At 40.4% G+C, this 25,529-nt stretch overlaps 3 protein-coding genes across 5 annotated transcripts in view; 2 read left to right on the forward strand and 1 right to left on the reverse strand.

Annotated features, from left to right (window-relative positions):
- llgl1 (LLGL scribble cell polarity complex component 1) overlaps positions 1-3,791 on the forward strand; it is a 36,244-nt gene extending 32,453 nt beyond the window's left edge. For 2 of the 3 annotated variants that reach the window (XM_051387125.1, XM_051387124.1), the window contains exon 24: positions 1,484-3,791. The gene's annotated coding sequence lies outside the window, so the exon portion shown is untranslated. The other variant, XM_051387123.1, reaches the window with a different exon arrangement.
- A 913-nt stretch (positions 3,792-4,704) lies between these two features.
- Positions 4,705-18,348, reverse strand: flii (FLII actin remodeling protein). The gene is made up of 31 exons (XM_051387118.1): positions 18,181-18,348; positions 16,774-16,884; positions 15,985-16,056; positions 15,688-15,768; positions 15,175-15,422; positions 14,933-15,036; positions 14,548-14,723; positions 14,120-14,277; positions 13,917-14,001; positions 13,333-13,480; positions 13,063-13,193; positions 12,845-12,952; positions 12,531-12,635; positions 12,264-12,443; positions 11,963-12,045; positions 11,716-11,790; positions 11,354-11,437; positions 11,022-11,193; positions 10,574-10,681; positions 10,249-10,440; positions 10,001-10,099; positions 9,513-9,602; positions 9,262-9,401; positions 8,782-9,013; positions 8,475-8,629; positions 8,282-8,342; positions 7,991-8,119; positions 7,152-7,258; positions 6,911-7,016; positions 6,724-6,789; positions 4,705-6,608 (listed from the first exon to the last, which is right to left on the reverse strand). Exons 1-31 carry the CDS (start codon positions 18,241-18,243, stop codon positions 6,474-6,476), a joined length of 3,804 nt encoding a protein of 1,267 aa, XP_051243078.1. The 5' UTR covers positions 18,244-18,348; the 3' UTR covers positions 4,705-6,473.
- Positions 18,349-18,897: 549 nt separating this feature from the next.
- On the forward strand, positions 18,898-25,226 carry desi1a (desumoylating isopeptidase 1a). Its single transcript, XM_051387147.1, has 6 exons — positions 18,898-19,089; positions 19,459-19,480; positions 20,014-20,083; positions 21,419-21,528; positions 21,702-21,824; positions 22,432-25,226. The coding sequence occupies exons 1-6, from the start codon at positions 18,999-19,001 to the stop codon at positions 22,520-22,522; spliced, it is 507 nt and encodes a 168-aa protein (XP_051243107.1). The 5' UTR covers positions 18,898-18,998; the 3' UTR covers positions 22,523-25,226.
- Positions 25,227-25,529: the final 303 nt, after the last annotated feature.

Consider the following 25,529-nt stretch of genomic DNA (forward strand, 5'->3'; position numbering starts at 1 on the left):
TCCAGTAACAAGCCCTCCACTCTCTTTCCCCTCCACTCTGTCTTTGAAAAGCCAGCAGAGCAGCAATCTTTTCCATTGAGGCCAATTGAACAGACGTAAGCTTCTTCACAGTGTGTCATATACTGTAGCTCAGGGTATTTTTTTTCCTCTACTTTCTTTATACTGTACTTGGAGATGGCCCAGGGTTAATTTGTGTAGCCTCTTAATTCACTGTACTGTTTATATTATCCACAGTCAAGTCTTATTTTATTCTTTTTCTTTCTTTTGTTGTTACAACCCTGCATTAGAACAGGTGACATTATCTACTTGACAGTTTTGCAATCCAATAATGGCCTACTCTTAACCTTTACTGCTCCATACAGATCACAGCTTTTATACAGCGGTTACCAGCTCATGTGCCCATGTGTTCTTTTTTAAAATAAAATATTTATTAGAGAAAAGAGAAGGGGAGCTTCTGGATTTGGCAAAAGCAAGAAGATCACAGCTGGAACGTGGTTGTGCAATGACAAAAACCAAAAAGTATCAATCATTAAATGTAGTGAAATGTGGGAGCTTTTCTCGGTATGAAGTAAAGAGTTTGTGGTTGTTGTGTACTCTGCACTAAGTGCACTCATCCGTTCGGTTGCATTACTGTCTGCATTCACAGGAGTCATAAATCAGGAGGTAATGCTTGCTGATGGTCTGTTTGTCAACAGGACCCTCCTTCAGTTTTAAACTCTCTGCTACCCTCTGGTGGTGCCACCAATATAGATAATACACTTTTAATACACATTCTGCACTTACTTTCAATTTATAAAAGATTACCTTGTATTTAGTAATGATATATACAGTTTTAGTCATTTATATGTTGTTATATATGTTAATTAGAACCGAAAGTAATCTGTTTTATCAAAATGTACAGCAGTTTACTTTCATATAAAAGTAGAACAGCAACAAATCCTCACATTTAAGAATCTGAAGCCAGGAAATGTTTATCATTTTCTTTGATAAATGACTCAATTACTTAATTATTAAAATGCCAGTTGCATTAATCTTCTGTTGACTGATTAACTGACTAATGGTTGCAGTAAATAACACCTGATATAGTATTTGCCAGTAGATGATAATTACGTATGTGTTAAATCTACTTTTATCATCATTTCACTCAGTGAATGATGTAACTGAAGTTGTTTTGCACTGTGTCACAGACTTACAGTGTTTTTGCTCATATGAACATACATACACAAGAGCAGCAGTAGATTTTAACACCAACAAACATAGTTTATGACATTTTGGTCAGAAGTTTAAAGAATTGCACCTTTCTTCCTGCTGTCAGTTATATTGTGCCGAAGTGTTAAAGTGTAAAGCCACAGAGTGATCAGTCTGATGGAGGCCATGATGTCACTGATTACATCATTTAGCTGTTCTCGGTCACTACTCTAGTATGTCTTGTTGTGAAAGTGGTGTTTTTTTTGCTCATGCTGTCTACCAATTGTTGTTGAAGTATTACAGGGAGGGGCTCAAGTGTTCTGGATGGACCGGATTTCAGTGCTGGACCACAAACATCTCCCATCAGCCTTCTGTGGAGCCCCCAGCCAGCACTCTACACTCTCCTGTTAGCCTGGCACCAGCTGGGAGGAAAGCCTTAATACGGACAAAGAAAGCAGCATGAAAGACTCTTGTTGTGGTTCCTCCTCATTGGAAGAACTAAATCTTCTTCTGTAACCACTTTGGAAACATGACATTGCCTCCCACATGGGCACACAGACAGCCTCTACCTTGCATGGCGTGGTGCCTGGATGGATTTGGAACTGATTATTCTGATTTCAAGAACTAAAAACTGGAATTTCCGTCATCCATCTTGTCTTTCTCTGTGCGATCATTCCTCCTTGGCCCTTTCCCCCGGTGACTTGACGGTCATGGGATGTGACTGTGGCTCAGCCTTTTGGAGGAAAGGGCTGTTACATTCTGCCTAGGAGACTTACCGGTGATGTTTCTGTTTTTATATTTCTATCCACGGTCTTTGTGGTGTGCTGGGATCGGTCTGAGGTTTTTCTCCCCCCATAGTTGGAACTGGAATTGGCAGTCGCCGAATATCCTTGTTGATTCCTCGTGCACACTAGTGGATGTGTTGGATTGTTCTGCACGCTGCGTAACACCACAACAGCCCTGCGAATGACCCGCGCTTATGAACTGAGGATGTTCAGCAGAGACTGAAAGGGAGCGTTTTTAGAGAGCAAGACTAGCAAATGAAGTATTTTGAGTATTTGTGTATTGAAAGCTGTAGCATTTGTATTCTTCCCCTCTTATGTGCCATTAAGGGCAGTTGAATTGCCTCACCCAGTGTCCTGTGTGAGGTGGTGCATTAATCAACTGTTTTCAAATCAGAGAGCCAGTATGTTACTACACACAAGCACATCACCGCCAAGGTTGAAGGAAGGAAGCTCTCTGTCTACTCTCTCGGTGTTGAAGAAAAGAAAGAGTGCCGGGGTTAATGAAGGTGGTTTATATTGCAAAGATTGATGCTTTATTAAATATGTTATGTACTGCTTTTGGAGAAAGTAAAGGTATTTTTAATGAAAAGTAGAACAGGGGATGTGAGAGGAGAGAATAAACACCAATTTCAAAGGGAACCAGCTGGTGAAGAGGGAAGGGAAGGTGGTTCTGTATATTTAGGACTAGAGAAGATTTAGGTGAAATAATATTTTTGACACTTTTCGAATTACCTTTATTGCTAAATGCATGACGTTGGAGTTTGACAAATACGTTCTTTATCTCTTAATTGTGTTTTTATCAGGAAAGTGCAAACTGGGCCATGTGTCACGTGGGGAGGGTGGGCCGCAACGTCTGGGCAGTGTAATACGGAGGTACACCGGTACGACACATCTGCAGTGAATTCTTTAAGCAGCCTTATATTCTGTGACGTCAGTGAAACATCTGTCAGCAGTGTTTGAGAATAAAATTTGTTTTTAATCCTCATTTTCTGCCCTAGTTTGGTCAAATTGGGACTGATAAAAATAAAAAGTTCTTGGTAGCTCAAAAAAGAAAAAAGTGGATGAAGGATGCGGCAAAAAGAAAAGCGTCTTCAGTTGAATTTCTCCTCCCTCCTCTGTTGATGTTACATCATCTCATGCAGAAATCTTTTTTTGACGGGACTCAGGGAAGTGTGTGGCAAGGGAAGCAAAGTCAGTCTGAATGCTAAAGTGTTATGTACTGTGTACTATGATGCACCCAGGAGATGTCTTTTCTTTTTTTTGGGGGGGGGGTCTGTGAATCGGTGCATTCTGGGTAATATTGGCTAGATGCAGAGGTTTGATCACCAGTATTTTTAACCCTTTTTAAAAAAAAAAAAAAAAAGTTTTACTGTGTAAAAACAAAAAATATATACAGTATCTATACCTAGGTTTACAGAAGACAGGTTTCTAACAGCAAGCCGATGATAGAATAAAATGTTAGAGCTAGAATTGGTTGTAGCCTAAAAAACGCTCAGTATTCAAGCTTTTCAATCACCTCACAAAAAACAGAATAAAAAGTAAAAAAGGGACCTCACTATTAACTAATGTAGCTCGACAGGTAGGAGTCATGTTAATGCTTTTTTACTTTTGTCTTAGCTTCTTTTTGGTGCTCTGGTTGACACACAAATAATTAACACTTTGATGCTACAGCTGGCACAATTTACCTTTTTAATTCCTCAGTTAAGATGAATTTGTTTCTACTTTGTCATTCAGTTTTGTGAGTAGGATTTTAATCGGGCCATTTAGCATTTTGGCTGATGAAGAATTGTGAATGTTAATAAAATTATTTACTCTCTACTCGTCTGCTGTGTGCTTTGGATGTAAAGTGGAGAGCACGTCGCTAATTTAGAATTTCACTCCAATAGCACTGTTAGACTCACAATGGACAGTAAAAAACAAAAGCATCACAACTGATGTAGCAAAACTGGAGAAACTGTCTCCAGATTTCTTTTATTTTCTTCAACATTTCCAACATTGACTCAAGTGACATCACTTAAGGCAGTTTATCAAAGCAGCTGCCTCTGGAGCCACAAAGCTGTTATGCAACTTTTTTGCATTAGAAATAGTCCACAGGATCTGTGAACACTGATGTGTAACATCGGTGGTGGTTAAACAACTTTGGAAATATGCTTACTCATTTCCTTGCTGAAAATGTAGAATTAAAGGACACCATGTCTGTATGGTAGCTACAGGCCGCAGCCAGTTAGCTTAGCTTAGCATAAAGACTGGAAACTGGCTCATTCTGAAAGTAACAAAATCCACTTACCAGCACTTCAAAAGCTCATCAATTACCATTTTATATTTTGTTTAGTTTGAATTGTAAAAACATTTTTTGCTGTTCCACTGGGGGTTTATGTGCTGTACTATTTCCTGGCTGGGACAGTTGCCAGGCAACCTGCAGAGACGGAAGTTACTGGTCCCAGCCAAGAAATGGTAACATCCACCTGTAAAACGATTAAGACTTTAAATTAAAAAAATTCATTTAAGATGCAGCAAAATCCCTGCTGCCCTCAAGTGTTTTTTTCATCATGTTGGCTGCTTCGCCCTCAGCAGTGAGTGCACATACTCTCACTGACTCTCCAGTTGTGTTTTTCCTGTTGGAAAACATACAGCAAATTCCCAGCATAGCTCCACCCAGAACACCTGCATATGTGTGCAGGGTCTTTACATTACAATACAACAGTGAAAAAAAGGAGACCAGATGACAAAATGTGATGTGTGATTTTATTTTTATATAAAATACATAAATAAAGCATCTGCAGTGGCATCAGGAGCATGTGCACATATTCATATACCCACATACATATGCGTGTAGGACTCAAACACACTACCAGGCATACAGTTCACCCCACAAAATATGGTATAAAGAAACTAAATGATAGTTGGATGGTAGTTGCAGCCATATGAGAATACATAGATATCTTTCTTGGATCAATGCCTGCATATTACACAAGTCACGTGATCACAAGAAGCACTGCAGCAGTTCTGTAAAACGCTGACCCCGGAGGCACTGATCAGGAACTGGTTAACTGATCGTAACTCATCTGTTAACCATACAAACAAACTGAGATCAGTGGAACCAGCTTGGTTACTATATTTATTGTAAGATATGTCTCTCACACTAAAGTCTGCAAATAAAGTTTTGTTCCAAAGACAGAAACATATTTGAAAAAGAAAATAAACACCTTTAAATGTCTAAACTGACTAAACTGTACTGAATTTTAAACATCATGCATTTACTTTTTCAAAGATGACACTACATTTTGGAAAGAAACTCCACTTTTCGTATCCTCTACTCCAGAAAAGAAAGAAAATAAACATTTTGACTAGTTGAATGCGTTCTGTAACGTAGAAGAATTACAGTATTATTTAATTTCAGTATCTCCCGGGCTCTACTGATTGCACATTTAAAACCTCTGTCCTTAAACATAAAACATAAAACAAGTCTCTGTCTCACAGTCCCGAACTTGGTCCGGACCTCCGCTCAACATTTCTTTGGCCAAATAGATTTAACTGTTGAACTTTTCATATGGCGAAGCAAAATCCTGTCCAAAGCATCTTTACACGAAAGTCATATTTAGTAGATTGAAACAGATCACTTACTAAAAGGTTTTGCTTTGCACTTGGATAGGTGGACAAGTTACAGGAGGTGAGAACAGCGAGCAGACTGACTGTGGGAAAGGGGCAATCCCCGTGTCAATGAAGGCGTATGGGGCACACACACAAACATACCATGTATAATCCGCACAAACAGAAAGGTATATGTATAAACCAACATTCCTCAGAAAAACAATTATAGTGCCGTTTTCTGCTCAATCCCTCAATGATGAAAAAAATAAAATAAAATACAAACTGTAAAATCTAACTTTTATTTGCCTTAAACTGCTTCAAATGAGCTGCGCAAAATGGCACTAACCGCAGGTTAGAGTGACTCCTGTAGTAATGAGCACTTCACCTTCCTCCATTGAAAACTACTGATCATGCAGCACAAGCCACATGAAAGCAGTAAAACAGATAGATATGTTACGGGATTGACCTCCCTTTGGGTTTTTATAAAGCCTCTGTACACCATAGACCTATTATCTTTTTATCTCAAAACAAAATTCTCTTTCTTTCTTTTAACAACAGTATTCAGACTGGCTGCTAAAAAAAGCTTGTAGAAAAAAAGTGATATTTTGCTGTTTGTCCCATAGACAGGAAAAAACCAACAGCTTCATGACCAGAAGAGCGTTCACTGATTGGGATGTTGTGCTAAACTCAAATCTGTCCAGATTTGTTCTGTTTTTGTAGACTGACTGACAGAAACATGCTGATCAGGAGGCTGTTGGACAGCAGCGCTGAGCAGGATGGAGCAAGGGGGGGGAAGAGAGCTCAGGTAAAGCTGGGTTAGGCATAGACATCATCATCATCTTACTGGTAGAAATTTACATGGCAGCGAATGCATCTGATGTATTTGTGAGCGTTTATGTGCGTGTTCGTCTATGCGAGAGTAGTTTTGAAAGCTCCCCAGGCGTGGAAGCAGCGCATGAAGCAGTGGGGCTCATTTCCCTTCCGCACCAGTCGCAGCTTCCGGGGTTGTTCAGCATCCTTAGAGCGCATGTGCTGGATGTAAACCTGGAGTGGGGATTAATAAAATGTGGATATAGAACACCAAAATGTTTGACCACAAACACACAAAAACACCTGATGGAAATGCACACGCACACACAAATGGCTCTTTGTCACTAACCTGGCAGGCTTTGAGACTCAGTTTGATCTCCACCTGGCTGGTCTGAGTGCCGACCCACATGTACACCTGAGGGAAAACACAGCAGAGACACAAAAGGAGAATGAAAAACAATTGCACAGTAATAAATGAACTGATGAATTCTAACTGCAGACATTCAGGCAAATCTGTCATCGTGATCAGTTGCTACCTCTTTGCCGTTGTCCAGCAACATTATGTCATCATCAGCCAAGTCGTCCTGACAGAAGTCCGAGCACTTCTCTGACACAGAGAAATAACCCTTCTCATTCGAACACCTGAGGATGGAAAGGACAGCGATTGGAGAGAGAGGAAAGAGAAAGAAGCAGATAGTGTTACTCACTACACACACACTTCTTTTATCTATAATGACTGAATAACAACTACATGTAAAACGGATAAAGCTGACTCACCTGAAGAGCCGAGCGTGTTTCATATAATCTGCATCTTCATCGTACTGCTTCTGAGACCCAATCCCAACCCAGAAGAAGTTCTCAGGCTCCTCCCCCTCATTAATTACCTAGAAGACAAATGATCAATTTATCATCAATAATCATTTTGACAAAATACACTTAACAGACATTAAAAAACAACTGAAGCTCAAGTATCTGTCTTCAGCCTTTACTGCCTCCCTTCATCAGTGCAAATACTTTCACTGAAGACTAAATTTAGACTAAAGGGTCTACATTTTCAGAAGAATTTGTTTTTTTCTTGCAGCTGAAAGTTTGTTATAACATTTAAAATAGTGGAAATATTTTTAAAAAAGTTCAAGTGGCAGTGGAAAGTTTCAGTTTAAATGTAAACACTGTAAGTGCTGAGTAAAGTTGTGTGAAGTGTCAGCTGAAGTGAAAAGTGCTGAAAGGATTTGATGATTCACTTGAGATTGAAGAAGAGGAATTGAAAGTGTAATAAATGGTGCCACGAGTGTCAGCTGAAGTGTAATTAAGAAGGGATGAAAGCTGTGAAACCTTCAGCTGACATATAAGTGCTGAAAGCGGTTGCTTTGTCAGCTGAAGGGTTAAGAGACTACCGCATTATAATTCTCGGTTCAGTTTATGTGCAGCGATGAAAGGAGTTGAACTGGAGTGACAGAGATGGTGTGTGTGGTGTGTGTGGGGAATATATACTTGAGAGTATTTCCTCAGTTCCTCACAGAATGAGGATGACAAGGCATTTATATACATGAATGTAGGAATATTACATTCCTACTAAAGGCTTACATACGTGCTCACATATACGTGTACGCATTTACCTGTTTGCTGTATGTGTCATCGAACATGCAGTTCATAATGTCCTCAGCCAGTTTGGCTTCATCAGGGTCGGCAGCTCTGCCCACCCAGGTGTAAACAATGCCCTGATTGTCTGTGCTCTCAAATGGTACCTGCAGAGAACATACACCGTTACCCACAAACCACTGAGAGGACTTTATTTAAATAGTACAAAAGTAGAAGGAGAAACAGGGGAGAAATCTCTGCTGGAAGTTCATTCATATTATTGTTATATTATTATTACTGTCTGATAAAAAAAAAAAAAAAATCACAACCTTGAGGATGAAGCAAAACTCGGAGTTAAGATTGCTAGAATCTGTTCCAATCTGGATAGTCCTGAGAGAGAGAAGAAATGTAGAAACAAATTGCTTAAAAGACTTCATCTATGAAAATATCTCTGGAGGACAGAAACCAGTGCTTGTGACAGTGCTGCTGTGCAATAATAGGTGATAATAGCACTGTGTGTACCTGGTGCAAAGTGCGCTGCCATTGGTGCGTATGTGGTAGAGGGAGGGCTGAGCTGCATCAGTCTTCTGTTTCCTCTTCCCTTTGTGGATGATGAACTTCCTCTTGAAGTGGGACAGGAACTTGAGGTTCTCCTGCTGCTGGGTCATACGCACCACCTAAACAGAGAAGCTATGGTGGTCAATTCAGCACAATACTGTGGAAACCACAAGCAGAAGTGGTCAGACTTATACTGTGACGTACATATGACGGGAATAAAAAGCATTTTATGAAAGAGTGTCAGAGAATGCGTTCAGATCGATCCAGATACCTTTAGTTTTCCAGGGAAAAGACTCTCAAACTTCTTCTGCAGGGAGAAGGTGAAAGTGAGCCAACCCATGTTGGAGGCCTGCCTGCCCTGCCAGAAGTACACTACACATTGGAAGTCCTCCTCGGGCTGTTTGTCCTCCTCATCCTCTGCTTTTCCTGCTCTTCCTCCTTCTTCACCAGCGCCTTCCTTCTTCTCTTTCTCCTCGTCTTCGTATTCCACAGGCACCCAGTATCTATGAGAGCAGAGAGAGATTAGAGTAAGAAAGTGACTAACTTCCACAGAACAGTATCAAGCCTGTGGAGCCACGTCTGTGTTTGTATGCAATTTCCTCTTTTTCTTTCTTCCTTTTTTTTTTTTTTATAAATGAAAAAAAAAAACTGAACCAAGGTACAGTCCCATAAACTCCAATTTGTGATAAAAAAAAAAAAGGCTTTTTAATCTTTTAATTTGAAATTATTAAGTGGCATAGACGCTACCTACCTGCAGAGGAAGACGTAGCAGTCCTGCGTGTGGAAGTGACCAAACTCCTCCTCAGGCAGGCGGGCAAACTTCTTTCCTTCCAACACAAATCCTTCCATACCGTCCAGGTCCTCATTCCACTCCTCCGTGAGTTGTTCAGCCTAGACAGAAAATACGTACATAAGAAGAGGATGCTAAAAGTATAAAAAAAAAAAAACTTTGTCTTGTCTGTTTTTAGCGAGTATGAAGGAAAAGAATAAGCGTGCCCCTACCTCCGTCAGGGGCATGGCTGGCTGCCTGGGAAGGAAGAGAGCTGTGAGGTCAGCTTTCATCTGGTCTTTCTTCTCTGCGTCCTTCTTCACCTGGGAGAGAAAACACACACAAACTCACTGTGATAACCGGACACAAGCCGCTGGAGGCCACACACATGCAAATATCTGACGTATCTCTGGTTTAGAAAAAAAAAAAAAAAACACCGCCTGAAGCGGGTCAGTGTGTAAAAAAAAAAAAAAAAAAGTCAAAGGCTTCAAACACATGGATACTTGAGAACTGTACTCTATTTTATAAGCCACTGCACAGTTCATTCATACTCTGTTATCAAAAGTATAAACATTTACATTCTTTTACACACACACACACACACACACACACACACACACACACACACACACACACACACACACACACACACACACACACACACACACACACACACACACACACACACACACACACACACACACACACACACACAACTGACCTTGCCCTGTAGGTTGTCCTTCTGTTGTACAGTCTCAGCTGCTCTGGTGTAGTCTACCTTCAACACATCATCCCAGTTCTTAAACTTGGATTTAAAGATCTGAGAAAGAGAAATGAAGAATACGTTATACTATAAGCAGGTAAAGCAAGTGGACCGTTTTTTACAATGGATCTTGCCATTGTAACATTTTTACTTCGTCTCCAGTCTGCAGCACAAGTATTTGAAGCGGTGCCGTATAAAATAATTACCTGGCACTCGGTGCCCTCCAGGTTGCGGGTGACGCAGGCATGTTTGGGCCGGTGCAGCATGGAGCAGATCTCCTGACCCAGTTTTAAGGCAGCAGCTCGGACGAGACGTGGAGACTTCCTCCCGATCCAGATAAACACATCAGACCAGCAGTCCAGGATGTACACGCCCTTTGTGTCTAGCAGCGACTGCACCTGAGGAGAAGGATGGAGACACAGAGAGGAGGATGGAGAAAATAAAAAAGCAGTGAAGTTTAAGATGGGGCAGTGATAGGGAGATAGGAAGGAGGGATGTAGGTTCTGGTGATCATGCAGCAGATAAACATACCAGTCTCATCTCTGGCAGTATGTCCAGTTTGATCTTGGGATCTTTGTGCTCGACTGACAGCTTGTAGTTAATCTGTGGCAGCTCCAGGTAGCCCAGACCCAAGCCCACCTACAGGACAATGATAAAGAAAACATCAGGGAATTGTGATTTCCTGTTTGAGACTGCTGTCTGTCTTAATTACTTTTCAGGGTGGAAACAGTCAGACCAGTTTTAAAGCTGCAGTAGATAACTTCTATAAAAATAACTTTTCGCCATGTTTGCTGAAACTTATCCTACATCCTGACAGAAGTAAATGAGACTAAATCCTACACACCTCCAACAAACCAATTTGCGTTACACCTCCACGACCCTAATAGTGCATGTACACTGCAGTCCACAATAAGTAACATTCACAGGATGACGTCAGTTATAGAGAGTATATGTATGAGGGCTATTTAAAAAGATTTACCTTGTAGAGTTTAGGTCTGACAGGAGAGAAGTCATCTGGTACGTGTTTCTTGATCTCCTCTGGTTGTCCTCCCAGTACCTCCCAGAAACCCGGAGGCTCCTGGTTCTGCATGAGAGTTGTGATCTCCGCCTTGCTCTTACGTTCATTCTTATTTATCTTTTCAGCAAACAACCTGACAGATGGGAAAGAATGCACATAGAACACAGCTTTGCATCACTACATTTATGGGCTGGAATCAAGTTTGTTTCTTAATGTGTCCCTAACATGAGAACAAACTTGAGATTTTTCAGCCGGGTGGCAGAAATGTTTGTGTTAGCACTTGATTTGTGTACCTGGCCTTTGTGGTGCCGCTGAGCGTAGCGTTGGCTCCTCTCCAGACAAAGATTTCCAGCCCTGTGTCCAACAGGAAGACATAGCTACCAAAAAGAATAAGACAGGATGTTATGGACCAAGTTTCACACTAAATGAGACACAGTGTATGAATCAAATAGCAGTAGGAATAAATGAGCAACAAATCAGCTGCAGGTTTACAGCAAATGCAGTGATTGTGTCAAATAAAGAGAAGAGGAATGGAAAGCATTAGAAAGCAGGAGACTTGCGTCTGTAAGGGAAAGAGTGAGTTTACTGGTGGGTGTGGGAAACTATGCAAGTGGGTCATGTGGTGTATGAGGCAGACAGGGTGTGTGAGCGTTACCGAGGGTCGAGGGAGGAGGCCTTCACAGGTACAGACTCCAATCTGATGTTTTTCTTGCCGTAAACTCTGTACAACCTGATAAACACACAAAAAGACAAAGGACGTTGTGAAGAAGCTGACAAAATAAATTCTGACCCTTGATTTTGAGCTGCTTTTCAAAACAAAGTTGCAAACATGTCTCTGAATAAATTACAATAAAAGATAAAAATATAAGAAATATGATGAAAAACAGCTCCTTCCAGCCTACCTGACAGAATAGTTAGAGTCCTCCACAGTGTAGAATCCGCTGGCTGTTCCTCCCTCAATGTAGGAGATCTCATTGTTAAACACCTGCACACATGACAAAAACAGTCAATAACAACAGCATGTACTGTACTGTAGATTATTTACAGTATAAAGCAACAATTAAATATGCATTTTAAAGCACAGTAACTTACTTCATGCTAAGCTTAGATTGGCAAAGTATCAGACGTTTCTTGAACGTTAGTTATTTGTGTGTACAACTGTCTGTCTGTCTGTATATGCTTGTATGTACAGTGTGTACGTACGGCACTGAACTCCTCGCTCTCATCTCCCATCTCTTCCCGTATCGTCCTGCACTCCGCTCCAAGGAAATTTCTGAGGTTGACAGCGTGGATGGCAGAGCCAGCCTTCTTGTCCAGAGTGGCCTCTTGGCCAATCCAGTAGAAGATCTCCCAGTTCAATGCGCCATTGTCGTCCAGGAAGGTCTGCAATTGGAAAAACAGGAACGTGAGAAAGATGAGGGGAATACTGACATGTGTCTTGGGTAAATGATGGCAGATTTGAAGTGTTACCTTGAGAATTATGTAGCTGTCAGCCTCATAGAATTTGCCATGGAAAGTTTCATCCACTTGGACAGGAATAAAGTTCTCTATCTGCCACACTGTTAGACCTGGAACCTGTAGGCAGGAGAAACAGAAGAGATCTGTATACTGATATCTGCACAATGCAAAGCAGATAAATCTAATGCGAGATGTGTGTTGACCTTCAAAATATATTCAATTCTACACTTATAACTTAAGTCTACTAAAGCACCTAAGTTCAGTGGGCAGTTCAAGGGCACTGAAAAAGGAGAGACCACCCACTCACACCCACACAGATAGATTACCTGCCCCACGTCCTCCATAAAGAACTCAGAGTAGTCCAGCTGAGGTTTCTCTAGACTCTTGTCCCAGCGCCGGATCTTTAAATCAGCATATTTCAAATCTCCATTCTCCTGCAAAATGAACAGAATTCTTGGTAAATAAAATGCAAATCAACCCTGTTGTGTACATCATTTTCTCAGTGGCCTGCCTAGCTTCCCTTCTTTCTTATCTTCTTCCTTACCTCCAAGTTCTTCTTCTCCTGCGCGACGTCACTCATGCCCTTCAGCACCTGCTTCGCCTGATCGTCCTGAGAACAGTCCTTCCTCCTCCTTAGCCTCATCTTTCTCGCCAGTGGATCTCGGGGGCTGGCTCCTGGACACACGTACGCACAGATACAGATTTAAGCCTCTCTACAAAATTATGGTCAATAACTTGCCAGTATAACAAAAAGGCACTAAAACTGAATATTCCAATACATTTATGTGCAAACTGTACAAATAGTGACACACACCTCCTCCAGCAGCAGCTACAGTAGCAGGTGAGGCCCCGGCCAGCCGGAGCTGGTTCTGGAGGGAGAAGTCAATGTTGTACCACTCTGCTGCTCTGTCGACTGGTTTAGGAGGCATCACCAGGTTAGGGTTCTCACGCACATCCAGAATCTACAGAAAGACATATTAATGGAAAAAGGTTTGTGTGGGTATCAAATAGTTCATCTTTTCCTAAACAATAAGAATTTGTATACATGGAGTAATACTTAATGAATATATGTATACAAACATACAAGATACAAGATACAAACATGACGTTACAGACCACAGCATCCTGTATATTATTGTAGAGAAACTTTAAATGTACTGTATAATATTTTTTCTTTTCTTTATGTTATCTTATTTAATACATTTTGTAATCACACTTTTAACTACAACAGAATCTGTTACAATAAATATATGTTTTCTCTCCAATCACAAGGGAGATTACAGCCAGCTAACTTTAATACTAATTTTAACACTTTCACAGTAAGTAATAAAATCTCAAACTCATCTTGTGTTCAGTATTGTCTGTCCAGTAAAGTTACTAGTGTGGTGAGCATTGTACCTCTAAATCAGTCAAGAAGTGGATGGCCTCAGGCAGTGTTACCAGGCGGTTTTTATTCAGCACCAGCTTCTTCAGCTTCCCACACCTGGAAAAGAACACAAAACCACAAATTCACATAACCACATTTGTGTGTGCTGATAAAATGCCAATACATTTAAAGGCTGGTGGCTCATCAATCACAGCACCCTCGCCCTGTGTGTTACCTGCAGAGTCCCTCTGGGATAAGTTCCAAGTTGTTGTTGGCAGCCATGAACTCAGTGAGGCTGGACAGTTTGCCAACTCCTGGTGGGACCCCGTCAAAGTCCAGTTTGTTAGAGTTTACGTACAGCTTCTTCAGTTTGGACAGCTTACAGATTGCAGACTGGACGGAGACACACAAGCAAACATTAAACGTTAGACATGTTTTTGTTATATATTTTAGTTATAGTTGGTTTATTTTATTTTAATTACACAGGGAAATGCATCAAAATAAGTATTTGAAAGTAAACTAAATCAGATTAATACATTTAAAAATATATATATAATATTTCTCTGTATTCAGCCATACAGGTCGTGTTGGTCTTATTAGCCCAACAACTCCAGCCACACAACTTTCACAACAACACCATGTTATTATTATTGTTGTTCTCACAGGCAGTGAGGTGAGCTGGTTGCGGCTCAGGTTAAGTGTCTCCAGCTGAGTCCACTGGTCGATGCAGAGGGACAGTTCTGAGATCTGATTACTGCTTAGGTTGAGTCTCTTCAAACTGCCCAGTGAATAGAGGCACTCTGGTACCCGAGTCAGGTCGTTGCATGACAGGTCAACATCTGGGAGAGACGGGAGGGACAGGAGGGAATGTGTTTGTAAAAAGCATGTTTCCCCAGACAGAGAGTTAGGAAAAATAGACAAAGTGACACATTTATGAAAAAAGGTACCACAGGTCCAAGTGCCTAGAGGTAAAAGTAAGAAAGAAATGTGTCAGGTCCCTGAATAGGTGGTCTCTGAGTGTCTGTGTGGGTGTGTGTGTGTGTGTTACCTGCTAAATGTGTAAGTCCCTCCAGGCTGGTGGGCATGTTGCTCTGGGTCCTCTGGGTGTTCCTCAGGTGGAGAGTCTGTAATGCCACCATGGCTGGCAGCTGGCTGCTCAGACACACAGAGATAACAACAGTCAGAGCAGCATTACAACAAATAAATACATTTTCCTACCTATTTTAAGGACTTACATGAGACCTAGGAATGTCTGGGCGTTTAGGTAAAGTAAAAATCATATCTTCTTACCGCAATTGAGCATGCATCAATGGATTGTTGTTCAGTGTGAGTGTCTGCAGGTGAACTAGGCGTCTCATCTGGGGTGGCAGGCTGTCCAGCTTGTTGTCGCTCAGGTCCAGATACAGCAGGTCTGTCAGGTTGATGAACAGCTGGTTAGGGATCGAGTCGATACTGTTGTGGCTCAGATTCAGCACCAGCATGTTCCTGCTGTTCTCCAGGTCCCTGGGGATCTCTGTCAGCTGATTGTAGCTCAGGTCCTGAAAGGACAAGAAGGGAAAAAAGGGGAGAATCATGATACGGTCTTTGTTGTAAATACTGTCTGTAAGCCAAGGCTGTTTTTGGGATGGTTTCAAAAACAACTGAAAAAGAGAAAAGGGGACATGTGTGAAGTTAAAACAGTGGACCAGAAAAAAAAGGAAAGGAAGCATGTTGTTGGAAAAAATGTGGGTAGACTGTTAAAAAAAAAAAAGTCTTCAAGTGTGTGATATGGAGAGAAAGAGATTGTATAAGATTATTATTTACCAGCACAGAGAGGTCATCTAGCTGAAAGATGTCATCTGGGACTCCAGAGTTTTTCAGGTTGTTGGCTCTGGCTACCACTGCCTGCACACATAGTAAAACACATTCAGGACACTATAAGAACGACACATTGGTACAAGTAGAAACAGATCATAACAATGTGAACTTGTCAAAGCATTAGACTGAAATCAACAGTAATAACAAACAATGTTGCATTGTCGTTGCTTATGGCTTTAAAGTATATATATACACTTTACAAAGATATCTGCATGTTCTTGTGCACGTGTGGGTGTCAGTTACCCGTAAGTTCGGTAAGCTGGACAGTTCTCCATGTAAGGTGGTCAGGCTGTTGTGACTCACTGAAAGATGCTCCTAAAAGAAGAAAAAAACAGTAAACTGTGATTAAAGATACACAGTGCACTGCACAAACAAAACACAGTCAGCTAAAATCCTATAAATAGGTCACTCCTGTGAAATGTACTGCCTGCACTAATGCCCTGTTGTCTCTAAATAGAATGATCTAACTGCAAACAGGATAAAATCAAAACAGATTTCAGTTAAACACACCCCAGACACAGAGACTCCGAGCCATGATAACAGACTAATCTTATTTACCTACACCCGGTAAGATGTTAAGATCGAGCATGTTAGCATAGATCATCTTTTCACTGTGGCCTGCTGATTGCAGCTTTGGAGGTTTAGATAAAATAATCCTATCAGAGATATTGAGGATTAAAATAGGACGGTGTGTGTTCTTAATCAGGTGAGGTTACATTGGTAAAGTGCACCAATCTGCTGACATGATGTCCTCTGTTACCCACACATGAAGTTTTAAAAAAGAAATGCTTTGACTCATCAGAGACAACACTGCTACCAACAACGCAGTAATACATGGCACACCAAACTGGATTAATAAAAAGACACAAGCATAATGAAATTACTAACCTATGACTAATAATATTAACCTACAACTGTTACTCTCACTTTTACTGACAACTAAGACAAGAACACCACTACCATTGTGGTAGTGGTAAAAAAATAAGACGTGAGGACGAGATAATAACTAGTAAGTTGCCCTGAATGTCTCACCAGCTTCTGCAGAGAGGCCAGCTCCTCTGGGAGGTAACACAGTCCTGTCCTGTTCAGTTTCAGCCATCGCAGACTGCTCATACACTTGACATGCTCTGGGAAGTACCCACCCTGTGTAGAGAGATGGATGAGATAGGTGGGAGACAAAGAAGTTGAGGAGAGAGAAGGACTTCTTGCATACATTTAGTTACCATAATCATTAGAACCTGAAATAGTGAAATCAAAGAAGCAGTGTTTGATCTGGCAGCAACCATTTAATACAAGACCAGCAACTAAAGTAAAAAGACTCTCTGACCTGTAGACCCTTTTTTTCTGAAACATAATTTCCACATCATTACCAAATGTATCAAATACTGCGTTTTAACCTTGTGAATACATTAGTATAAGAACAGTAAACTTAATGTATGCGTTAGGACTTCATAACTGTTATTATGGGTGGGTGTGACAGGTCAAATCAGTCAGTCACATATCAGCTTCTCAAGTACGCAGCAGACATCTGGCCAGCTGTGAAGTTCAATCTATGTTATCTTTTACAGTCAGAATAATAAACGTCCCTGAAAGTGCTGCATACGGTCGTTAAAATCCAGGGCACAATTGGTTAGAGGAAATGATCTCATCCTATGCTGGCTAAAATTAGATTTGAATCATGAGCCATTCACCGACGAGTACACACACAAGTTATTTCCAGCTACTTTATTTGTTCTACTTTCCTGGGCCACATGGCAGCTAGCGATAAGTGCACAAATGATCCAGTTCATTCAAATATATGCCAGATTATCCCAGCTGTCACTGCTGCCAGCCGGGCTGCTTTTCCTGCCTCCCAAACTAAGCTCACAAAGTATGTCAAATCCTAAAAGTAACGTTTTGACGACTCAGGGTGGCTGCTGCCATTCAACAGACTCTACAACGTTAACGAGTGAGCTAAAGTTGCTGCTTTTGGTCGTAGTATTATCTCATTTAAATGCTCTTAATGCCGACATGTTCTGAAACAGGGCTTGAGCTTCTGACCCAGACAGCCAGTTAGCCAACAGTGAAGCTAAATCAACTAGCTAACGTGACGTTGGAAACAAGAGCTACGAAATCCCAAACTATCCTTGAATATTCAAACATTTTACAAAGTAAATAAGTACCCTTCACCATCCTATTGCCCTACACGGAAATATGTTGACCGCCAGCCAGGACGCCTGCGGCCGAGACCTGACTGCCACTTTGTCCAAGTCCAACATCTGACAACTGGCTAACGCCCAACGCCGCAAACGTTAAGCTAAGCTAGTAACTAGCGAGCTCAGCCTCTCGCCGTTTGTTCCTCTGGGTCTCTGAACTTGGATTAGCTTCAGCTAGCCAGCTAAACGTGTTAGTCGCTTAGCGGTGGATAGAAAATGAACAAATATTGCTAAGAATCCTTACTTTAAAGTCGTTTCCACTGAGGTCTACCCCCCTTATGAAGGGAAGGACTCCGGTGGCAGCCATTTCTGGTTGATGTCAGCTGCTCAACCCTGAACTGTCTATTTTGGTTCAGCAGCAGAGGGTTGCGCCTGGTGGACGTCTTCTTCTTCCTCTTCTTTAGGTTTTAATGGCGGCTGGCAAACCAGGTTTCCAGGTGCATTACTGCCACCTTCTGCTTCGGAAGGTGGACCAGAGAAATAATAATCTGTCAGCGCCTTCTAGTGGGCATCAGGGATTACAGCACATCCATGAATGCCACAATATCTGAACACTGAACCGACAATCTCTGTTTAAAAGTAACAGGTTTGTACAATATGACTTTTATTCTACAAAAACGTCTTTTTCACCTTCTCCTACTGGACTGAAGTGTGGGGCACAATATTGAGGAGATTAAAGTCTCAGGATTGTGTTATCTGATGGGACACTGAGTTTTTAATTTCTCCGTGAAATTCCCTTTGATCGTGGCGGCACATTTGCAACAAAAAACTGCAGTCGATTATTTTAATTAAATTGTGTCAAGTCATTTAGAGATAGCGGGTATTACCGGAAAAGATACACATTCTTTTTCAAAATAAAGCTATCTCTAACTAAAGCTTCCAATATTTTATATGCATGTTTCGGCAAAAATATTTTATTTTGAAAGCAGTGAAAGCGGAAGTGTTTTCGTATTTTTAGACGTGATGACATCATTCATTGAACCGCCCAGTCAGCTGTGCCAATTAATGTGCCTAGCTTAGCGACTCAACAGAGAAATAAAAGCCTATTTTGTGGTTTACATTATGGAAAAGAATCCTACGCGATACAATGTACAACTATATATTTATGACCTATCGAGAGGGATGGCCCGCAGCCTCAGTCCTATCATGTTAGGTAAGTACAGATGAAGACATCCGATGTAACCTGGCCTTGGGGACAAATAAGTGATAATAACAAATACCGGGTGGAGATGCCTTCTCTAGCTTACACCGTAAAGTCGCTTTATGCAGTCGCCGCCGTCCACCGTACTGATTTATGATCAAGCCATCATGGCCTACTTATTTTGTATTCATTTATTTTGCTGATAAACTGTAAAGCGTGACTGATTTATGTCCCCACATCCTAAGGAATGGTTCAAAGGTCGTTATTGGGGGTTGACATCAAACTGCTTCACTTGTAAGTTACAGCTCCAAGGAGCTGCTTGCACAGAAGATCTTCTGCTACCTTCTTCCTCTCACTACTTTCTCCCCCTTTCTGTTACAGGAAAGCAACTGGACGGTATATGGTATGAATCTTCTTTTTTGCTATTTTGACAGCTGGTTTTTCTGGGACCTTAAAATCACATCCTGAGTCATGAATACATTGCTTTTCATGTAATATGTGGATCATTGACAGTGTATATAATGGTGTGGATCCAGCAGGTGTAGGACAGTGACCCATTTCTGGCCCCAGAGCAGATAACATTAAATACCCCCTCTAAAACACAGAACAATGCTAAAAATAGCTACTGGCTGTATGTCTAATTCTGTCCTCTATTTGTTGTTTGTTCATTTGTTTTGTTTTGAATTTTGCCTCAAATAATTTCAGAAAAAAATAAGAACTCATAAAGTGAAGCATAATTGGGTGAGGGTTGTAGGACAGTGGATTTGTCCATTTAAGTGTATTTATTAAACTGTCATTACTGTAATAATCGGGTTCTGGTTTGTTGCTTCTTATTTGGCTGTGAGGGACTGTGTGACAGTTTTAAATAAACCAGGGTAATGTTGATTTGTTCTGACCTGAATTTACCCCTGTGTTAATTTTGTGTTTTTCTTTCAGGCACACGGCTATAGTGGCATATGGTGATGAGTTCTTCTTCGGAGGGGAGGGGATCTCCAGCTGTTCACCGGTAAGTCTGTAACAAGACGACTGACTCCTAGCTGTCTCATCAAACAGGCTCATGAAGGATATGTCCGCAAAAAGAAGAGTTACAACACAGAGAGAGAAAAAAGACCCAAAACCCAAACGGGTCTTGGTTTGATTCCTGTGACTGAGATTATGTGTCCCAGCTCTGCACAGTATTGCTTAAACCAAACCTCTATATATGAATGTGGGCTTCTGTGTTTATAAAAGCCTTATTAAAATGTCATAATGTGTAAAACATAATCTCAGGTTTCTAAGTTCATTGCTTTGAGTTGGTGCTAATTACTATAAGGCCTCTCAGCAAATCACAGAATTAGTCATCCACCTGCTCTTACATCCTCTCAGGTGCTATGTTGTGATGATGTTTTAAATCTGCCGAAATTACCTCAACTTCAGTTTGTGATTTTCTGCATTTCCCAGAGTACTTTTTAAAGGATGAGGCTGGTATAACTCTTTTTTTTTTCTTGTTGTCTACAGACCCCATCAAAAGACCAAAAACAACTTTTATGACTTCCTTTGCTGCCTGTGTCACACATATATCCAGTAGTTTCATTTTAAAACAGCTTAAAAATAGCGAAATCACTTCCTAACCAGCTGGGCACGGTAGTCTTTATCAAATGTTACTCAAACAAGAGTAAACTGTGTTTTTTTTCTAGCCATGGATTAATACACATTTTGTGTGTCAGTGGGTATTTATAGCAGCAGGACCATGTGTCTGTGGGGTTGACTCAAAATAAACTGCACAAGGAATGAACTTTTTACACAGTGCCACAATGTGGCTCGTTGTTGTGTTTTAATGGAGCGCTACGGCCAAGAGGAATAAGATATATCAGGCTTTGGCTACACAGACAATACTTGTTAGTAGGAAAAATGCAAATGATTGGTTTTGGAAAGTATATCTCAAAACAGAGAATATTGCCGGCCTCAGCCTTTCACAGTCACTGTTTATGGTAATGATGAAAAAAGTCTGAATCTGGTTAATTAGCCTCTTGGAGATTCATGTCTTTACATGATTGTGCAAAGCGGCAGCTCTAGAAAGACACCCTTGCTGTAATCCCGAGGGACTGATAAAACCTGCTGTTTGATGTTGGAGATAGCTGAACATGTTTCTGCTGTCAAATACCATTCCAGCCGTGCGGCAAATATGCACGATCACAGGTGTGTTGAAATAAAAAATGATACAAATCTACCTTTGAGAATCAAGTTCAGTTCATCATCACTCTTCTCACTCCTTCTCACCTCTTCACAGACAGCAATCGGGGCAATAAAACATCAGTGATTTGATTACTCCCTCATATAATGTGCACATTTTGTCTGTCAGGGTGGGACGATGCTGGGTCCTCCAGACACAGTGGTAGAGCTGGGAGAGACTGAAGTGTCTGAGGAGATCTTTATGGATTACCTCTCTTCCCTGGGAGAAAGTACATACAGGTTGAGTAAATGTTATACATCTCTTCTCCGCTCCTCCTTCCTTCATTGTTTATATATTGAATATAACATCCCAAAGCAGACACACATGTTAAAATCAGTAGTAATCTATCCAATTGTTAGGGTTATATACTTGTTACTGAAAGCTGTTATCTCACTCTCTTCTGTTCTCTCAGAGGTGACCGGTATCGTCTGTTTGAGCACAACTGCAACACTTTCACCAACGAGGTGGCTCAGTTCCTGACGGGCAGGTCCATCCCCTCTTACATCACCGACCTTCCCTCTGAAGTGCTCTCAACGTGAGTGTGAAACTGAGTCTGTCAGCTGCCTATGACTTCAGTCAAGTCTGTTTCAAAGACCACGTCTGTGTCCTATAGCACACACTGATCTCTTTGTACTCATCACAAGTTCTACCACAAATTCAGTGTGACTTTGCTGCATTTAAGAGAAAACAGGCAGCAGTAATTGCTGCTGTAATAATGACAAAGCACATAATTTATATGGTATTTGCTAGAATATGTGCACAAATCTTAAAAGGTTCGCTGCACAATGAAGACATTTCTATATAGATGCATCAGTGCATTGTAGTAGTGGACAGAGTGGAGTATGGTTTGTCGATATCACCTTTAAATGTGGTGGTTTTCTAAGATTTTTCTTTTGGCATGGTGTGGAAAGAACAGCTATAGAACTGACTCAGTAGAAGCAACTCAAGCACATATCTTAAGTGGAAAGACTGCTTGTACAAACACTCTGTTAACCCCACTGGAAAACAAAAATCAGATACAGTCTGTTAATATGCTGTGACATTTGAATGTTTGGTTTAGGCCTGAAACAATGTGCAATCTTTGTGTTATGATTGGTTTGATGATTAAAATATCAAACCAAATCCCCTCCCTCCTTCTCCAGACCGTTCGGCCAGATACTGCGGCCCATCCTGGACTCGATCCACATCGCTCCTCCAGGAGGTAACGTCATCAACAGGGGAAGAAGCGTCTAACCTGAGAGAGCAGCAGAGTCACAGAGTGTTCATAAGGTCACTTCCATTGTAGTCAGTGAATGAGAAGTCGCAAACTAATCGTCTTTCTTTCTTTCTGTAAATAAGTTACACACTAGCACTGAAGTGGATGGATTTTGTAAGCTATAACTGATTGCTGACCAGTTAATCCGGAAAATTCATAACTTAAATATAATTTTCTCTTAAAATCTTGTTGGTTCAGTTGGTTGGAGGAACTCGCAGCTAGTTTGGGGTCATCTAATTCAATGTACAGATAAAGCATTAAGTACTTATATAAAACAGATGAAATTTTTGGGTTTACCAGCAAAGCCAGATATCAGATATTAGTTTTATGACTGACTTTTATGAATGTTGCCTTCTTAGAAATACACCTACAGTAAGACAGAAATCTAGTTAAACTTTCAGAAGTGTAATGTAACAGAATATATTTAAATTTGGGGCACTGCAACTTAATTTAGCCTAGCTTAATTTATATTTTTACTCCATAACATAGAGATATTGCACTTTTTACTCCGCTATATTTATCCGATAGCTGTAATTAAACCACATACAACATTAAAATACCTCTTGCACATTAGTGCATCCAGCTTATTTAGTACTTTAACTTTTTGTGCTCAGGTACAAAATGCTCCTTTACTTTTATTTAAGTTGGAACATGTAGTCTTTTTTCCATTTTGGTACTACAATGATTATTTAATAAATATTTTAGTTCTTCAGTTTAGTCATTTAATAAGAAATGTAGTTCTCTTTCTACCACTGACATTATTACAGACATACCAGTAGTAGGAGATTATCATCTGCTGCTGACTACAATGAATTTAATCCAGTGTACACTTTTGCATAGATATGTTTAATATATTCAATTCAATGGATGCAGGTAGATGGAAAATGAGATGGTCGAATCTTGGAGAGTCTTTTAATGTCAATCATATTTAAATTTTTGCACTTTTATGAATTTTTTTTTTTTTTTTTTTTGCTATTTGGAGGCTTGTAGTTAACTTTCCATCAGTAATCCTTTTATGCCTGTACTAGTTTAGTGTTTATTGATTCGGTTGAACTCCTCTGTGGTCGCCTACTTACTAAACCTTACATTATCATTCCATTTATCACATCTTTTGTGATATGACGCACAGCAGGTTATCAGAAACTTGTTTAGTATATGTCGCTATAGCAGGACTGGGATTAGTTCATTGTAAATTTAGCTATTGTTATGTTCATGAAAGTAAAACCCTGGCTGTTGACATTTGTTAACGGTAGAGCTGATTACAAAAGTGTATGTCATACAGGGCAAGAAAACAAAATTCAAAAGTTCTGTAAAATCATTTCCAAGACAATTCTGGTCCTTTTTAAAATGATATTCTTGAACAGAATAACTAACAATGTAGGGTTTTTGGTATTAATTCTATTCTCTGATATAAACGTGAACTGCACCACAGCCCTGTTATATGACGCAAGTTGTGCCTCTTGGCCTGTGTTACCATCTCCACAGGGAGATGCTGATCATAGATACATTTTGTTATACAGTTTTTGAAGTAGACATGTTTTAGTTTCCATGTGGGTAATTCTAAACACAGATTTCTTTTTTTTAAATGTAGAGTTGACCATATGCTGTACTGTCAACTTATTAACAACCTGCTTGAGTCCTTTAACAGCCACCAGAGAGTGTTGATATACAATACACCTCTGTGCCTTCATTTCCCTCTGCTTGGCTACAGTCACACTGTTGGGAGTTGGCATGGTTATCGTATAGCACAGATGGTAACTTCCTGTGCCGTCCGCATTAAAAATCTGGTAGTTAGTTTACTGCATGAAGGTCCAGAAATCTATTAAATGGGGTTAGAGATAGTAAGGAACAGTCAACTCACTAATAATCATCCATTAAACTGTGCAGGGAACTGTAGGAAATGTAAACAATTGAAAATATTCCAGATTAAACATCTGGATCCAGTAATACCCACAGCCTACAATCTCAGTGTATTACACAATGCACTCTGCCATCAGAAAGAACACGTAGCTGTCTAATTTTAAGATAATGCATAGACATGTTTTAGGGGTTATCTAATTAAGACGTGTTAAACACAAATGAACCATATTGAGCCTCACAAGCCTGAGCGGAGTGATGGATGAAAGAAGCACAGAAAAACAAGAAATCTTAAAGAGTGATTCAACCAGCATTAACTTTCCTTGTGTTCTCCTGCAATAAATAAACCTTACACATATTTTACCTTCCAAGCAGTCGCCATCACTCGACGCTCGAGGCTTAATCATTTCTCTAGTGCGCCTGCACACAAATATAGGATGTGCGAGAATTTAAAAACGATGTTTTTCAAAAAGTTTAACCTGACATTTGTATTATATTTGTATTTGGCTACTCTTAGGTTAATTCCCCTTTAAGAGGCTAGAAAGCTCAGGTGAATCTGGGTTCTGTCATTTTGCCTTCTGCTAACCAACTAACTGACATGCTAACCAGACCACTGAAATGTATTACTGCACAAGTCACCCTTTGTTGCTCTGATATGTTGTTGCTGGCTGCTACCTGTAATGTGAAATTACAACAGATAGTTCTGGATATTATATTATTTTCTGTTTAAGTAATCTAACTATAGTAGATATGTTTATGCATATTTATGTTTGTGGAATTGTTTTTTTTGTAATTCTACCTACATATAAAGCCATTGACTGCAAAGGTGAGAATCTCTGGTCTGATTTTTGACCCTTTTAAATAGCTTCTGGCTATTTAAAGTTTTTGCATTGTTTTGTTTTTCACTGATTGTACATATGATAGAAATACATAATAATGTTATTCGCACAAATACACACATTTATGGAATTCAATTTTAAGGACTACAATCGCTTCAAAATCATGCAAATGTCGGCAAATCTTTCACTAATCAGAAGGTTGGTGGTTCGATCCCTGGCTCATCCTGCTGCATGTCGAAGTGTCCTTGAGCAAGATACTGAACCCCAAATTCCTCCCAGTACTGTGCGT

This window comes from Dicentrarchus labrax, unplaced genomic scaffold (assembly GCF_905237075.1).
Source record: "Dicentrarchus labrax unplaced genomic scaffold, dlabrax2021, whole genome shotgun sequence".
NCBI lineage: Eukaryota > Metazoa > Chordata > Actinopteri > Moronidae > Dicentrarchus > Dicentrarchus labrax.

Coding starts and splice junctions, on each gene's coding strand:
- desi1a (XM_051387147.1), top strand. CDS start 18,999: ATGGAAAAGAATCCTACGCGATACAATGTACAACTATATATTTATGAC. Junction 21,529..21,701: donor CTGGGAGAAAGTACATACAG/GTTGAGTAAATG, acceptor CTGTTCTCTCAG/AGGTGACCGGTATCGTCTGT. Junction 21,825..22,431: donor CCCTCTGAAGTGCTCTCAAC/GTGAGTGTGAAA, acceptor CTCCTTCTCCAG/ACCGTTCGGCCAGATACTGC.
- flii (XM_051387118.1), bottom strand. CDS start 18,243: ATGGCTGCCACCGGAGTCCTTCCCTTCATAAGGGGGGTAGACCTCAGT. Junction 14,278..14,547: donor ACCAGCTCACCTCACTGCCT/GTGAGAACAACA, acceptor GTCTCCGTCCAG/TCTGCAATCTGTAAGCTGTC. Junction 10,682..11,021: donor TCAGACCTAAACTCTACAAG/GTAAATCTTTTT, acceptor ATTGTCCTGTAG/GTGGGCTTGGGTCTGGGCTA.